The 18,296-nt window shown below is 39.7% G+C and overlaps 2 protein-coding genes and 1 non-coding gene across 6 annotated transcripts in view; 1 reads left to right on the plus strand and 2 right to left on the minus strand.

Moving 5' to 3' along the window:
* Positions 1-9,645, minus strand: part of TCEA1 (transcription elongation factor A1) — a 34,087-nt gene extending 24,442 nt beyond the window's left edge. The window contains exon 1 of one of the 2 annotated variants that reach the window (XM_054708481.1): positions 9,435-9,645. In XM_054708481.1, the coding sequence (XP_054564456.1) occupies positions 9,435-9,497 (63 nt within the window). In that variant the 5' untranslated portion in view covers positions 9,498-9,645. The remainder of the gene's footprint in view (positions 1-9,434) is intronic. The other variant, XM_054708480.1, reaches the window with a different exon arrangement.
* Positions 9,646-11,067: 1,422 nt separating this feature from the next.
* LOC114232137 (U4 spliceosomal RNA) lies at positions 11,068-11,202 on the plus strand. The gene has a single exon (XR_008554660.1). It is a non-coding gene; the product is annotated as a U4 spliceosomal RNA (small nuclear RNA).
* Positions 11,203-15,946: 4,744 nt separating this feature from the next.
* The window catches only part of LYPLA1 (lysophospholipase 1), a 28,388-nt gene continuing 26,038 nt past the window's right edge, over positions 15,947-18,296 (minus strand). For all 3 annotated transcript variants that reach the window (XM_054708202.1, XM_008143340.3, XM_054708201.1), the window contains one exon: positions 15,947-16,297. In XM_054708202.1, the coding sequence (XP_054564177.1) occupies positions 16,244-16,297 (54 nt within the window). In that variant the 3' untranslated portion in view covers positions 15,947-16,243. The remainder of the gene's footprint in view (positions 16,298-18,296) is intronic.

Here is an 18,296-nt window from a genome sequence, read left to right on the forward strand (position 1 = left end):
ATGGCATCATTATTATTTCTTAAACATAAAATCAAGTAAAGGCTTCCAGTTACATAATTTTTTCCATTTAAAGTTGACAGATCTTGGACTTGGCTGTGGAGAATAAAACAGTATTAACTTTTCTTCTAGCAACAAACAGATCACATAATTTAAATTTAACCCAGTAATTCACAAATAAAAACTTAAGTTTAATAGAAACTATGGATATAGGTTATTATAAAGGATTTTAATGATTCGCTTCTGACTTTAAAATTCTATATATATATATTTTTTTTATTGCAGGCAACTAAAAAAGGGGAACATTGCAGTTGTTAAATAAAGCTATTATTGACTTTCGCCCTAGCCGGTTTGGTTCAGTGGATAGAGCATTGGCTTGGACTGATTCCAGTCAAGGGCACATGCCAGGGTTGTGGGCTCAATCCCCAATAGTGGGCGTGCAGGAGGCAGCCGATCAAAGATTCTCTCTCATCATTGATGTTTCTATCTCTTTCTCCCTCTTCCTTCCTCTCTGAAATCAATAAAAATATGTATATATATATTATATATTTTTAAATATGTATATTTTTTAAAAGCTAACATTGGCTTTATATTTATACTTACCAAGCATTTCTATAGGCTTGGCATTCTTATGAGTTAATAAGATCGTCAATTTCATATCTATAAATCCCAAAATCAAAAACCTTTGAAAACCAAAAAAATATCTCATAGGTTTTCAATAAACTCATTTGACAGTAACATGTAGATATGACAGATATAAAGCTATTTATGTTCTACTTATCCCACTTAAACTGCATTTCATTATAGAAATGATGTCTGATTACTGGAAACTGCCCAGACCTCAATGAGGATATTATGTAATAATACACTATATGTACAAAATTAGCTTTACCAAATCTGAAAAATTTGGAATTCTCAAATATATCAGACTCTAAAGGTTTTAAGGATTGTGGACCTATATCCTATATTTACCATGGACATTTTTCTTCTACCCATGTCTCCATGGACTTTCTGATCCATTTCTGATTAAGGATGAATTAGAAAAAAATATTTTTAAAAATCACACTTCTAGGAATCCCTTAAAAAGCACAATCTCCCTCCTTAGGCTTCCATAATGCTGCCTGTCACATATAAAGGTGATACTTTCAATACATCAGCAATGTGGCATAAGGTTTAAATTGTTTTCCAAGTAGAAGCAATAGCTTTGCATTAATTTCATCACACTCTCTCTTTTCACTCAGATCTCTTTGGTGACAATGGCGTTAGAGATACAGACTATGGAAGGAAGAAAAAGCTAAATAATACTCGTGGGATAAAACTATGACCTTTATCATAATTACACTGTATTCTAACAAAATAAGATGAATACTTCAATTAAGCTTCTTTAAGAAATAAACAACTATGATCAAAATTAAGAAAAAGACAAAGAACAGATTATCATATATTAATTCAGTGACAAAAATTTGTGTTAATCTGTGCCAAGTATTGTTAAATATTTTGCATATATTATTTCATCTTCACAATAAACCCTATAGTACTTTAATTATCCCCATTTTACAGATGATGAAATTAAAGTCCAGATAAATTAAGAAGTCTGTACAAGGTCACATGATTACTAACTAGAAAAAGTGAGATCTATGTAGTTCTGTCAAATTACACTCTATTACCTCTCAACAAATACTCAAGTTCTGCTCTGTGTTGGAAGATAAAACTGTGAGCAAGACAGAAACCCTTCTTGACTTTAGGAAATTTTAAAACAGAAATCTTTGAGCGTCTTCTTTAAACCCTCAATTATACAAAGAAAGAAACAACTCAGAAAAAGAAAGTGACTTGCCCAAGATCATACTGATGGGTAATACAAAAGGACAAGAACTACTGTCTCCTGACCTTTAAAATCTTAATTTTTAAATTTTTGAAATCTCATAATTCTTACTAAGAAGTGGTTGCACAGGTCCACAGGTAGTAGTTCTGCCCTGTGAACTAGAAGTGAATAGCATAGCCTAGATTTTCTTAATCATCACCTGCCTCTAAAGGTCAAGTCTATTAGATTGCAGCATCTCCTAGAGATAATGATGCAAGAGAAAGAAAGATTCTACCTTACCTTCCAGAGTCAAATTTAGTTCACAGTACTGCCTGAAAAATAAACAGCAGCTCTTACACTACTTTATTACATCATTGGTACTCCCATTTGTCAATAGAAGTAAGTACTTTTACAAAATATGGTATTCTAACGTGTACTGAGCATCCAGTATATACAAGACTACATAGGATACAAACATCCTTCTCCGGGAGATATTAAGGGAGCAAAATAGAATATACAGTTAAGAATATGGGCTATATAAAAGACAGATCTAGATTCAAATCCACATACTATCATTTCCTAATTATAAGACCTTGCGAATGTTATTTGTCCTTTTTAGGCTTCAGTTTCCTATATGTAGGTGAGACAATACACTGACATCAAATAGTTAAAATGGTCATATAAGGTAATAAACACATATGAAATATCAAAATAGAGTGCCTGAGACACAGGAGATGGATGATAAGGAATACAAAAATATAACAAGAATTATCTATTTCTACCATAATAATAATTCTCAAAGAACCATAAGCCAGCATTTTAAGAAGTGAGCAATATTGAAGCTCAATCAACTCAAACACTTCTTAGTAAGAATTATGAGATTTCAAAAATTTAAAAATTAAGATTTTTTTTTTTAAAAAGGATACACAATTATAGCCTGGCTAGTGTGGCTCAGTGGTTGAACATCGACCAATGAACCAGTAGGTCATGGTTCAATTGTCAGTCAGGGCACATGCCCAGGTTGCGGGCTCGATCCCCAGTAGGGGATGTGCAGCAGCAGGCAGCTGATCAATGAGTCTCTCATCATTGATGTTTCCATCTCTCTCCCCTTCCACCTTCTTCTCTTTGAAATCAATAAAAACGTATTTTTTAAAAAGGAAACACAATTATAAATATTTGAGTTACTGCTCAACATCACTATAAACAGGAATTTTTATTTTACTATGTGATCTCAAATTTGTAATTACTCCACACTGAAAGCACAAATGACAAAAGAAAAAATATATAAATCTGCCTTCAAAATTAAAAGTTTCTCTATCTCAAAAGATACTATCAAAAGTATCAAGAGAATGGGAGACTATATATGCAAATCCCATCTCTGATAAGGGTCTAGTATTCAAAATATAAAGAATTCTTACAACTCAAAAATATAAATACACAATTTAAAAATAGGCAAAGGATTTGAGCAGACATTTCTCCAAAGATATGGCCAACAATGAAAAATGTTCATAATCATTAGTGATCAGAGAAATGCAAATCAAAACCACAGTGAGATACTACTTTACAGTCACTACAATGATCATAATAAAAAAGACAGCTAATAACATGTATTGAAACTGTGGTGAAATTGGAACCCTCACTACACTGCTGGTGAGGACGTAAAATGGTACAGCAATTATGGAAAATAGTCTAGCAGTTTCTCAAAAGGTTATCCATAGTTATATGACCCAACAATTCGACTCCTGGGTACATACGGAACAAAAATGAAAACTTATGTCCACACAAAAACTTGTACGAGAACGTTCTTAGCAGCATTACTCATAATAGTCAAAATGGAAAGAGCTTAAAATGTGATAAACCCACTAGTACACTGGAGTACTATTCAGCAATACAAAGGAATGAAGTACTGATATATACTATTAACATGAAAGAGCCTTGAAAACACTAAATGAAGAAAGCAAGTCACAGACCACATATTGTATGGTTTCATTTATATGAAATGTCAGAACAGGTATCCATAGAGATAGAAGTAGATTGGTGGCTGGGAAGGTGGGGAGACATGGTGACTTCATGGGTTACTTTATGGGTACTGGTTTCTTTTTTTGGAGCCATGAAAATGTTCCAAAATTAGATAGGGGTGATAGTTGCACAAATCTGTGAATATACTAAAATCCACTGAATTGTACACTTGAAAAGAGTGAATTTTACTTTATATCTCAAGAAAACTGTTATAAAAGATTCTGTAGTCATTCTAAATTTTGATTTATGCTAATAACTCTAACCCTAATATGGAAACCAAAGCTTCTTTTTTCAACGGGATATGTTAAGACTTAGAAACCTACACATTTCAGGAATCTCAGCTCCTATGAAATTCTAACATCTAATTTCAATTTCTCTCCCTGAAATTTAATCCCACTCTGCCCTGTGCCTAAATTTAAAAATTAACCTCAACACAACTCACAAAATCTCTCCATGAACTTGAAAATTCTAAGTTCTTACCTGACTGCTTCTACAATGTAGCGCCATAAATCCCTTACAAAGACAATCCAAGTTTTTTAGCTATTACCGTATCTTATGCACTGGTAAGGATTTTATATTCATCTAATCTTCACTAAATTGTCTCCAATTTACCACCAAGAAAAACATTTTAGAGATGTTAAGGAAATTAACTAAGATCACACAGCTAACATTCAGAAGAACCAGAATTTGAACCCACATAGGAATTAGACTTGCATAATGGCATGAAGTCATAATTACAAGAAGAAAGCTAAGTAAAATAAAACCAATATGGCCCTGACTGGTTTGGCTCAGTGGATAGAGTGTCGGCCTGAGGACTCAAGGGTCCCAGGTTCGATTCCGGTCAAGGGCATGTACCTTGGTTGCGGGCACATCCCCAGTCAGGGGTGTGCAGGAGGCAGCTGATCGATGTTTCTCTCTCATCGATGTTTCTAACTCTCTATCCCTCTCCCTTCCTCTCTATAAAAAGTCAATAAAATATATTTTAAAAAATAAAAATAACCAATATGTGAAAATGTCAATAACTTATGTGGTTCATCATGGCCTCAGGAGAGGACACTTGTAAAATTGCTAATACTGTTTAAGATCAAGTATACCCAGGGGGCAATATTCTGGGTAGTACAGGTCAGGATATTGATTAGGTATTTAGAGAAACCTATCTGCCCCAGAAGAGTCAATACCCTTACTTCCCAGTCTTAAATTCACTTAACTATACCCACTGTCAACCCCAAGAAAGAATATACCTGTCCAGAGGACTCCTGTGGTTAATTGGGCCCAAATTCATAAAAAGTCTAACAGCCATTGTTTAGAGACCTCTCACACTAGCTATACCTCAGGGAAAAGCCATAGACTGACCAGCCAAACCTCCTGCACTGTGTTCCTGCCATCTGAGCAGACCCTTATAAACTCCTGCTATTGTATTTTAACTTAATGGACTGAGACCTTCCCCATCCAATCAAAAGCTGGCAGCTATATCCTCATGTGCATATTTACCAACCAACCAGAGCAGCTCCAGAATTACCAATCAGAACAGGGAGAACTTGGGAGTCTTCATTTGCATGAAGTTAGACCTATCATGAACAGGGTGCGGGCATTTTTCTCTATATAAGACAGCTTCCCCTTTGTCTCCCAGGAGCGCATTTTCAGTTTCTACTGAAGACTGCATTTCCAGGGTTTTCAAACTGTGTCAACTGAGCTGTTTCACTGGAGCAGCTTCACTGAATCAAGTTTCTCCCTTCACAGCACCACAAATTGGGAATTCTGTTGGCATTGCACTGGTGGCAACAAACTTTGACACCATGCCAAGTTCAAAGAGAGATGCAAGGGTCTTGTAGAAAGGCACTGAAGCTTAACAGAGAAGTACTGGCGTTGGAGCAAAACAGATTTCAATTCACATCTTCATTTGGCCACTATCTTAACTGTCTAAATATTTAGTTTCCTCATTTTTCTTTTATTTTTTAGTTAGCAGTCTTTTTAAAATTTTTGATTGATTTGAGAGAGAGGGGAAGGGAGATGGAGGAAAATCCATTTGTTGTTCCACTTTTTTATGCCTTCATTGGTTGTTTCTTTTATGTGCCCTGACCGGGGATCGAACCTGCAACCATGGCATATCGGGACAATGTTCTAATCTACTGGCCTACGCAGCCAGGGCTAGTTTCCTCATTTTTAAAATGGGGATAACTCTCATTTTGCAAACTGTCAGAGGAATAAATGAGATATAGTAGGTAAGTACTTAGTAGAATGCTGGCTCAGAGTAATAGCTCAATAAATGATAGCTGTTTTTATTATTACTAAAATATGACAGCTATAGTTTTATTAAAACAATATCCAGCCCTGACTGTTTTGGCTCAGTGGATTAAAAGAGCGTTGGCCTGTGGCTAAGGGATCCTGGGTTCAATTCCAGCCAAGGGCACATGCCCAGGTTGCAGGCTCAATCCCCAATGGGGGGCATGCAGGAAGCAGGTGATCCATGATTCTCTCTCATCATTGATGTTTCTCTCTCTCTCTCTACCTCTTCCTTCCTCTCTGAAATCAATAAAAATATATTTCATAAATAAATAAAACAATATCCAGCCCAGCCGGTGTGGTTCAGTGGTTGAGTATCAACCTATGTATGATCCAGGAAGTCACGATTTGATTCCTGATCAGGGCACATGCCCAGGGTTGCAGGCTTGATCCCCAGTGTGGGGAGTGCAGGGGGCAGCCAATCAATGATTTTCTCATCATTGATGTTTCTATTTCTTTCTCTTCTCTCTCTGAAATCAATAAAAACATATTTTAAAGAAACACACAATATCCAGTAACAGCACTTACACATGTCAGTAAGACTATTATTTTTCAAGCAAGATTTACTTTTTCATAATATAAAAATAACTCACAGAGAAAAGCTGGAAACCACAAGAAAAGAAACAAATAATCATAATCCAACAATCCCCAGAACAACTTGTTAAACCAGAGGTCCTCAAACTTTTTAAACAGGGGGCCAGTTCACTGTCCCTCAGACCGTTGGAGGGCCAGACTATAGTTTTAAAAAAACTATGAACAAATTCTATGCACACTGCACATATCTTATTTTGAAGTAAAAAAACAAAACGGCAAAAACACCCGCATGTGGCCCGCGGGCCGTAGTTTGAGGACGCCTGTGTTAAACTATTGAACACTTGCTTTGGGAGGGCGGGTGGTAGTCAGACCATTTCCCTTTCTCTTTATTTTATTTGCCTAGTTGAATTTCTGTAATATAAAAAAGGGAGAAAATAAAATGTAAAACACCCACTCAATTTTGCCTTCCTTTGGGAACAGACTATGAGGTCTTAAGTAATTAAAGTTTTCATACCGTTAAAAGTTTTGAATTATTAGAAAAATGAGATTTGAGGATTATCTGTACCACTGATCCTCATTCTCTCACAGATCCATTTATCAAAGATCTCAAAATGCATTTATAACTTGTGAACTGCAGGTAAAACTATCGAGCCCTGGCCTGGTAGCTCAGTTGGTTAGAGTATCCTCCCAATATACCAAGGCTTCGGGTTTGGGTCTCTCTCTCGCTCTCACTCTCACACACACACACACACACACACACACACAGGAATCAATGAATGAATGAATGGGCAGGTGGAACAATGGGGTTTCTCTCTCCCCCCCTCCCCCCTTCCATCTCTCTCTCTCAATAAAAAAATAGCCGAAACCGGTTTGGCTCAGTGGATAGAGCAGCGGCTTGCGGACTCAAGGGTCCCAGGTTTGATTCCGGTCAAGGGCATGCACCTTGGTTGCGGGCACATCCCCAGTAGGGGGTGTGCAAGAGGCAGCTGATCGATGTTTCTCTCTCATCGATGTTTCTAACTCTCTATCCCTCTCTCTTCCTCTCTGTAAAAAATCAATAAAATATATTTTAAAAAAATAATAATAATAATGTGTTAGATCAGTGGTCGGCAAACTCATTAGTCAACAGAGCCAAATATCAACAGTACACGATTGAAATTTCTTTTGAGAGCCACATTTTTTAAACTTCAACTTCTTCTAACGCCACTTCTTCAAAATAGACTCGCCCAGGCCGTGGTATTTTGTGGAAGAGCCACACTCAAGGGGCCAAAGAGCCGCATCGCGAGCAGCAGTTTGCCGACCACGGTGTTAAGATGATTAAAGGTTACACATTATAGCCTGAGTTAGAGAAAAAAAAAAAAAAACCACCAACAAACTGCCTTTTTCCCTGGGACCTTCTACCTTGGGAGTCTGAGGAACTCCAGGAAAGGAGAAAAAACTTTCCAGAAATGTTCAGCCTATCAAATAACCAGAACTCACAACCTGCAGCAGGGAATGAAAGGGAAATGAACAGGAAACGTACCTAGCAGAAATCATGTCTAGAACAGAAAACAAACAGGAAATACTTTTAAAAGGCCAAATTGCAAATACAGATGAACAGAGCACAAAATTAAATACTGGGTGATGCACCTGTTCAAGGAAAAGAGGAACAGACTATGAGGTCTTAAGCACTCAGTGTAAACACTACTTCCTGCTCTGGCATGCCGTCCGGTAGGAAGCCGGGATGGGATGCTGGCTAACTCCAAACTGCTTAGCTACTTAGCTCTGACTCAGTTTCTTCTTCTGTAAAAAAAAAAAAAAAATACACATTTTGCACATCTGGTTGGCAGCTCCGCCGTGCTGTACAAATCAGCATCCCTTTCCTACTTCCCGTTAGTGTGACATGGAATTCATTTCACAGGTGGGAATGAGTTCTTTTCAGGTAAAGCTGAATACGAAAATGCGCCGAGCCCGGTGGAACCACAACCGTGGAAGTTTAGCAAGAAAACGTAGGGACTCGGAAGCCAGGAATCGAAAGGGGCAGAGACAAGGAGACAAAAGTGCAGGAAGAACTGGATGACAAGCCTCAAACGAGCCACAAGAGAACATGTTCACATAAACACATGATCAAAAACAAATTAAGATAACGCCCCCCCCCCGCCCCCCGGTATTAACTGTAAACCACTTAGTTAACGCCCAGCAATGCCATCTGTCCGAAGCCACCGACCCGTGCACCCTAGTTTTAACGCCTTAGTCCTAGCTCTTCTGCACACACGACCACCTGACAAGTTCCGGGATCTCCTTTGGAAGATCCCCGGGATTTTACACTTGATCAGCTTGATGTTTCTAAAGCAGATCACGAACCTCTGGTGGGATTGTCTGTTCTAGCTTGTCGGCCCACAATCACGGGAAAGAGAATGAAGTCGTTAAAGTGAGGACTTTCTGTCCTGTTCAGTTCTTAAGCTATCTTAGTGAGGGTTTACGAACGACCATGAGAACCTACAACAAAAGGAGAGACGGCCTCGGGTAGGTTTAAATCCGCGGCAGTAACAACGAGGGACTTGCAAGTACCCAGAACCGGTCCCCAAAGCCCGCAGCCGCGGGACCGCGGGACCTCCCCCGGGGCGCTTCTCCCGGACGCGGGCGCCGTCCACGCCGGCTTCCCACGCTAGGAGGGCTGTCGTCGGCCGGCCGGGGACCCTTCTCGGGCCGGCCGGGGACCCACCGCGTCCCGTCCCCGCGGCCTCCGCTCGCCGCCCGGCCTCCCTGCGTCCTCCCTCCCGGCCCGCGCCGCCCGCCGCCCGCCGCCCGCCGCGCTCACCGCGTTCTTCTTCTGCACCATCTTGTCCATCTTCTTGGCAATGCGGACCACCTCGTCCTCCATGGCTCCGGCGGGTCTTCGCCGTGCCCGGCCCGTTTGGGACGGGGAGCGGGTGAAACCGGGGCAGGGACGTCGGCGGGACGCGAGCTCGGGCGCTCGGCGAGCCCAACAAGGCAGGCCCGGCCTAGGCCCTTCCCCCAGAACCCCGCCGGCGGCGGCGGCGGCTCCGCCCCCACAGGCAGCGCCAATCAAGCTCCGCGCGCTCCGTGCAGGCGCTACCAATCGACAGGCGATCGATGCGGAGGGGCGGGCCGGGGCGCCGGCCGGCGCCGCGTCGGCGGGCCGGCGAGCGAGCCCGGCGTCGGCGTTTCCCGCCAGGCCGCCGGGAAAGCCTACGGGCTGCGAGGCGGACTTTTGGCGCGCGTTCCTCCCGGGGCCGCCTCCTCGCAGGAGGAAGCTTCCCCCGGGCCGGTCTCCCGAGGAGCCCGAAGGTCTGGAACCTGCGGAGGCCCGCGGAGCTCTGAACTGAGGTGGGTTTGCAGAATGGAGCGCTGTCGTTTTCTAAAACCGGTGAAACCCAAGCCTCTCCTCCGTAGCCGACGACCTGGGAAAACAGACACCCCTCCCTATAGCCCTAGAGCCGTTTATCATCTGGGTTTAATCCTCTTAAGTTTTCCCTTTGTGTTTTTAAACATTTTTCTTGTTGTTGATAGTATTAACCGATTATCTCCCATTTCCTCCCAGCTTTTACCCACCCCCACCCCCACCCCCTAGGTCATCCCCTGGGGCTGGGCCTGGGGCTGGGGCTGGGGCTGGGGCTGGTAAAGGCCTCCCTGGTGCACAGCTTTGGTCCTTCCTGTGCACACCATCGTCCAGGAGAGGCAACCATAAACTGTGGATCTCTTGCAGCTCCAAACCCATTGCCCAGGGGCACTCACAGGTAGTGTCTGACATTGGCCTGCACCAGAGTCCCTCCCAAGAGGCCCCAGAAACACCTAGGATAGTTTCAGGGACCTTTCAAACAAAAGGAAGCACAACTAACACCCGAAGCATGGCGGTGGGAGGAGAAGAGGGAGAACAAGGGATGAAGAACCTTAGGAAGAAATAATAACAAAAAAATTCCACAACTTGGTGAAGAAAAAAAAGACACATAAGGCCAGGAAGAAACTCCCAAACGAGGTGAACACAAAGAGGCCCACACCAAGACACATCATAATTAAAATGGCAAAGTTTAAAGACAGAGAGAAACATCAGTGTTGAGAATCATTGATTGGCTGCCTCCTGCACGTCCCACACTGGGAATGGAGACTGCAACCCAAGCATGTGCCCTGACCGGAATCGATCTGTGATCTTGTTGATATACACTTAACCACTGAGCCACTCTGGCCGAGCAAGAGGCAAGTTTAACAACCAGAGAAAGACAGTTACCTACAAGGGAGCTCCCATAAGACTGTCAGCTGATATTTATCTCCATAGAAATATTTCAGGCCAGAAGGGAATAGTTTGAAATATTCAAAGTCATGAAAAGTGAGGACCTAGAACCAAGATTACTTTACCCAACGATGCTATCATTTTAAAATTGAAGGAGAAAAAAAAATTTTTTTAATAAATAAATAAATAAAATTGAAGGAGAAGCTCTGCGCAGTGGCAGTATCTTGGCCAATGAGGTTTACCCAAGGCATGATTATTGCTAATTGAAAAAATAATAATTAAAATAAAATTGAAGGAGAAATAAAGATCTTGCCAGATTTCATTACCACTAAGGTAGTACTACAAGAAGTGTTATAAGACCTTCTTGAAGATGCAGGAGGAGGAAAAAAGAAGAAAGAGAAGAAGAGGAAAAGAAGATGAATAGGTGAAGAAATAAAATGGCAAAATATATGTACCTATCAGTAATCACTTTAAATGTAAATGGCTTAAATGCACCAATCAAAAAAGAATATAGTAGCTGAATGGATGAGAAAACGAAAACCATATATATATTGCCTACAACAGACCCACCTCAGAAGTAAAGATACACTCAGACTAAAAGTAAAGGGACAGAAAAAAGTATTTCATGCAAATGAAAAAAAGCTGGGGTAGCAATAGGGTGGTGAAGTCCTGTGGTGGGGTGGGAACAGGGTGGTAGGGGATAAAGCGGGGGGGGGGGGGGACATCTGTAATACCCTGAATTTAAAAATAAATTAAAATTTAAAATGCAGGTGATAAGTGTTGGCAAGAATGTGGAGAAATTGGAACCCTCATACACTGTGACTGAAAATGCAAAATGGTGCAACCACTTTGGAAAACAGTCTGGCAGTTTTTTAAAAGGTTAAAGATAAGATCCAGCAATTCTATTTATAAGTATATTACCAAGAGAATGAAAACATATGTTCACTTGGATATGTAAGTTCATTGTAGCATTATTAATGCCAAAAGTGGAAACAACCCAAATGATGAATAGATTAAAAAATGTGGTCGCTCCATACAATGAAATGTTAATTCAGCAATAAACAGAAATGAAGTACTTACTATACATACTACAAAATATTATGTACCTTGAAAACATCTTGCTAAATAAAAAGGGCAGTCACGAATGATTCCATTGATATGAAATGTCTAGAATAGACAAAGCTATAGAGACCAAAAGTACAGTAGTGGTTTCCTAGGGCTTGGAAAGGTGGGGAAGTAGAAACTGGCACAGGATAGTTGCTACAGGGCACAGGGCTACTTTATAGGGTGATGAAAATGTTCTAAAATTGATTGTGATGACTATAATTTTGAATATAGGAAAAGCCACTGAATTGTACACTTTAAATGAGCGAATTGCATGGTATGTTCATTATATCTCAAAGCTGTTACCAAATTTTTGTATATGTGTGTGTATATATATATATATATATATATATATGTGTGTGTGTGTGTGTGTGTGTATATATATACATATATATATATATATATATATATATATATGTATGTATATGGTGACTGAAGGAGATTTGACTTTGGATGGTGAACACACAACGCAATATACAGATTATGTATTATAGGGTTGTATACTTGAAACCTATATAATTTTATTAACTAATATCAGCTCAAGAAGTTGTGGTACATATATACAATGGAATATTATTCAGCCATAAAAAATAACGAAAACGTACCATTTGCAACAACATGGGTGGATCTAGAGGCTATTATAGTAAGTGAAATAAGACAAGGACAAACATATAATTTCATCTACTTGTGGAATATAAAAAACAATACATGAATAAACAAAACAGAAATAAACTCCTAAGTACAGAGAACAAACATGGGTTGCCAGATGGGAGGGGGACTGGGAGGCTGTGTGGGAAAAATTGAAGGGATTAATAAATACAAATTTGCAGTTACAAAATAGTCATGGTGATGTAAAGTACAGTTTAGGGAATATAGTCAATGATGTTGTCATAACTATATGTATGATGCCAGGTGGGTGCAAGACTTATTGGGGGCATCATTTCACACGTTATATAAGTGGTTGGCAAACTGCAGCTCGCGAGCCACATGCGCTTTTTGGCCCCTTGAGTGTGGCTCTTCCACAAAATAGCACATGCAGGCGTACACGTACAGTGTGTTTGAAACTTTGTGGCTCATGTGCAGAAGTCGGTTTTCAGCTCTCAAAAGAAATTTCAATCGCTGTACTGATGATATTTGGCTCTGTTGACTAATGAGTTTGCTGACCACTGCGTTATATAAAGGTCTAACCACTACATTATATACCTCAAACTGACAATAATATTGAATGTCAACAGTAATTGAAAAAGAAAAAAATTCTTTCAAAAGAGAAAAAAATATTTGGATAACTGATTTTATGACACTAATTTAAAAAATCCCACAAATCCTTTATAATAAAGAGGCAATATGCAAATTGACCATCACTCCAACACACAAGATGGCTGCCCCATGTGGTCAAAGATGGCCACCCCCATATGGACACAAGTTGGCCACCAAAAGGTGGCCAGCAGGGGAGGGCAGTTGTTGGCGATCAGACCAGCAGGGGAGGGCAGTTGTGGGGGAACCAGGCCTGCAGAGGAGAGCAGTTGGGGAAAACCAAGTCTACAGGGGAGGGCAGTTGGGAGCGAACCAGGCCTGCAGGGGAGGGCAGTTGGGGGGAACCAGGCCTGCAGGGGAGGGCAGTTGGGGGTGACCAGGCCAGCAGGGGAGGGCAGTTGGGGGGGATCAGGCCTGCAGGGGAGGGCAGTTGGGGGTGACCAGGCTGGCAAGGGAGGGCAGTTAGGGGTGACCGGGCCGGCAGGGGAGGACAGTTGGGGGCGATCAGGCTTGCAGGGGAGGGCAGTTAGGGGCGACCGGGCCGGCAGGGGAGGGCAGTTGGGGGGGACTAGGCCAGCAGGGGAGGGCAATTAGGGGCAATCGGGCCGGCAGGGAAGCAGTTAGGCGTCGATCAGGCTGGCAGGGGAGTGGTTAGAGGGTGATCAGGCTGGCAGGCAGAAGCGGTTAGGGGCAATCAGGCAGGCAGTCGAATGGTTGGGAGCCAGCAGTCCTGGACTGTGAGAGGGATGTCCAACTGCCGGTTTAGGCCCAATCCCGGCGGGCAGTCGGACATCCCTCGAGGAGTCCCAGATTGGAGAGGGTGCAGGCTGGGCTGTGGGACCGCCCCCCCCCCCCCCCGTGCATGAATTTTGTGCACCGGGCCTCTAGTATTATATAAAAGGATGATAAAAGAAAACACCAAACAAAACTTCTTAGTTTAGGAATGCTAAAAAATAAAGAATTTTTTTTTTTAGCTTATTAAAATTGCATAGCAAGAGTTTTTCTCATGCCTGGTTCCATTTCTCTCTGAATGTATATTCTTGTGATTACATTGACATTTTCCTCCTTTTCATTCCAAGGCAAACCCAAATGTTAAAAGCAATCTTCAAAAAAGCAGTCACAAAAAAAGTGAGAATTACATTTTATTTCACATTAATAGAAACAGTGGAAAAGATTTACATTTTCCCCACATTACAGCACATTTCAACGGAATATTATCTCTTACTATAAGTCGTATCTTGCTGATCTGTATAACTGAAACATTTATATTTTTCAAGGTAAATCAAAATGACTTTTTAAATGATTGTTTAAAAATTTTAAATCCAGACATAAACATATGGCTTCATTATTAACATTCTATATAGTCCATTACTAAATTATAATAAAGATGCATTCCTAACATTGTTTTAGTCAGTTGGAATACAGAAAAAAAATTTTAACAGTCCAGAAATATGAAGCATACATTTTTGTTACACATTAAACTGTGTGTTAACCATATGCATTGAGTTCTGACTAACCTTCATAGCCGATTTGTTTTCAAATAGTTTTTACCAATAATCTAAAAATTCCCAACTATTTAAAATCAAATAATTGCTACTTTTATGTTTGCACAAAGTTTTTATTAAATCATCTGACTAAAGTGAAAATTTCAAATAAATTCATTGGCAGATGAAAGTAAAGCAAATTTTTCTAATGGACTGTTCATTTCCTACAGTAGCTGATTTCAAACATATGTACAAAATATGCAAACTCAAATTTTCTGCTACAAGGAGAATCATCTTAGAGCAAATCATCTTAGAAATACAGTTTTTAAGATGGGTCTTAAATCTTCCAAAACATACTAGACTATGACCTACTAATTATTTTATTTGAGTTAATTACAGAAAAATACAACCACAGAATTATTCCTTACCTAGACTGAAGATTCTATTAACTATATAAGTCTAACTTTGGACTAAGGTACAATTTAAAAAATAAGTAATATAGGAAGTCTGAAGTGATGTTTGGTTTCTTTATATAAGTGTAAATACATTTTAAATACCACCATGTTTGTGATTCAGAATGTCAAATTACAGCATATATTGATAGCAGATGTCTATGGCAAGGAGGCAATATTTGGTCTGTTATGAAGGATAAAAGGAAAGAATACATTTCTTTTCTCGAGAGGAAAATAGAATATTAAGAAATTGTGCTCCGGCTGGGTAACTCAGTTGGTGAGTGTCGTCCCGATATGCCAAGGTTGTGGTTTCGATCCCATCAGGGCACATACAAGAATCAACCAATGAATGTATAAATAAATGGAACAACAAATCAATGTTTCTCCCCCTCTCTCTCTTTCTCCCCTCCTCTCTCTCTCTCTAAATTCAATAAATAAATACAATTTTAAAGAAACTGTAACAGGGAAAGAAAAGCCTGGTCCCCAAAATAAAAGGGCCATTCATTGAAGAGAGCAATGTTACTCTTTATTGACACTTAAAAGCAATATCCCTATTATTAGGAAATAATGTAGTAATACCTCATTCTTTTTATGTATTATAATCATTAAGTATATCTGAATACAAATATAAAAAATACACATACTGCATGGTGACTAAGTAATTTTGGAATAAGTCCACAGACTAAGTCACAGCATTCATAAATAGTTTATATCTTAACTGCTCATTTACCCCCGAACAAGTTTTCATTAAGCAGACTAATAATTTTCAAATGATGTAATAGAAAAATCTGGATGTAGTATTTTATTATTTTGCCGAATTACATTTGGGGAGAAAGAAGCTAGCTGCTTCACTTATGCTAATGCTAGTATGTTCTGGATCATGTTATACAAATTCATGTATTGAAACTTTAAAGATCATAAATTTTCCACAAGGAGATATTATTTAGACTGTGTCATTGGTGTGTAATTGCAAAAGATTTTAACATTGCAAACATTATAACTTTCAAGATCCGGCACAGGAAGAGGTTTATACTCTACTACAATGATGCTGGTGTGTACTTCTACACAAGGCGCCTTAGTGATGTCAATCAACTGGAGGTAGGATTTTATCGATGAATTGCCTGATATCCAGCATTTCCTGTTTGGAATAAAGTGATTTAATAAGCAGTTACACAAATCAGAAATTAAATCCCCACTAACTAAATCCATGGTGTATGTACATAAGATGAAAAAACATTTTTACTACTACTATTTCTTGGATTTTTTCCTCATGATATCCTCCCATGGTGATTCTTCACTGATCAATAATATTGATAATTATTCTAAACTTGGACTACAGGCTTGAGCCTCAGACAAGTATTTCCAATATCCGATGAAATAAAAAGTTGTAACAGAGAAAGGAAGCTCCAATAGAAATTTCAGATCATTTTCTGATTATTGTACATTCAATATGGCTCACATCTAATATCTACTCCCATGAAAATGGACTGCATTTTGCTGTACTTGAACAAATAAAACGTGGTGGTGAGGAGGGATGAAGGGGGCTTAGAAGTGACAATAACCTATACCGAGAAGTATTAAGAAGTATACAATGACTGCCAAGTACATATACATGGAAAAACCTAGCTTTTAACATTCTCTCGTGAGAATGAAATGCTAAATCCATCCACAGCATAAAATATTTTTGGCCTTGCATCAGGATTTTGATATAATCAACCATTAGAAAGATAGCAAGCACCTAAGATAAGCCTGGAAAGATGAAAATTCATATAACCCAAATATAAATATTACAGCAAACTGTGTAATAAAAGACCCCTGCATCTGTCTCATAGTTGTCTCACTTCCCCCAAACACATTTCATTTCCTCCAATCACCTCTAGTATTTCAAGGCTTAGCCTCCACAAATCAGCCATGCAGAGAGCCTTCAACCTGATACCTTAATTACTCAGATAAAAAAGCCACAGCACGAAAGTGATCTATTTTACAACACTCTAAAGTCCTTTAAAAGTTTCCTGTGACACCATCTCCTACTTTTCTAACTCTTCTCCCTTTCTGCTCCTAATTATTCATCCAGTGTTCTCCAATGTGATCGCATAAAAAATCATCTAAGGAGCTTTTATTTAAAAAAACACCTCCATACAAATACAGATGCCTGAGTTCAACCCTAAACCCCCAATGTGCTGAATCCGAATCCCTGAACTTGGAGTTTGGGGGTCTGTATGTTTATTAAGCTCTGGGGTCCTTGTGATACAAAGTCTACTTGGAAAACCACTGCTCTAGATCCTCAGTCCCTCCTGGATGCTCACAGTGCCACCTTCCTTTCTGGATTCAATACTTCACAACAGTTCCTTTCTTTTTTTTTTTTTTATGTTATTGATTCTATAAAAACAAAAGGTTATGTTAAAAGAACTTCTAGAAAATTGTGGGTATGACATCTGTTTGATAACTCTAATTACAGAAAGCCTATAGACCCACAAGTACAAAAGCAAGGAACCACTATGACAGTTTCAACTATGCCCTTAATAATACCCTAGCATCTCAGGCCCCTTGTCTTTCTGGATAAATCGTATTACTACCTGCTGTCTCTGCCCTAAAGCAAATGATTTAGCCAGGTTGAGCAGTTAGTTGCAAACCATGGTAACATAAACTGCCTCAATGTTTAGCCACCAATTTTTAGTATAAGCCTCCCTAAGCCTCTTAATCGATCCAGGCCTCCTTCGTTCTTATTAAGTGACCACATCTCCCCTATTTTACTGAAAAGATTGAGAGGATCTAATATGGGCTAGAAACTACTTTCTACCATATCTCAACAATCCATTCATGTTCATCCATCCCCTTCTATCTTGATTACAAAGGGTTTTTCTCCTCTTTTAAGGCAACCACTACCCATTTCAGGACTTAATTATATTATCCCTCTAAGACTTCCCACTATCAGTTCCCAACCTATCAGGGTCTCTTCCTTCCATCCTATTAAATAAAGAACCTTCCTAATCTTTTCCAATTTTACCAAAATCTTTTTTTTTAAGGTTTATACATGTTGCCTCTACTTCCTCATTTCCCTGTCTACTTCACATAATCTATTGCAGTTTGGTTCTATGTCCCCAAACATCTAAGGTGCCTTCTTACTGGATAGTTTC

The sequence above is a fragment of the Eptesicus fuscus genome, chromosome 19, assembly GCF_027574615.1.
Source record: "Eptesicus fuscus isolate TK198812 chromosome 19, DD_ASM_mEF_20220401, whole genome shotgun sequence".
Taxonomy (NCBI): domain Eukaryota; kingdom Metazoa; phylum Chordata; class Mammalia; order Chiroptera; family Vespertilionidae; genus Eptesicus; species Eptesicus fuscus.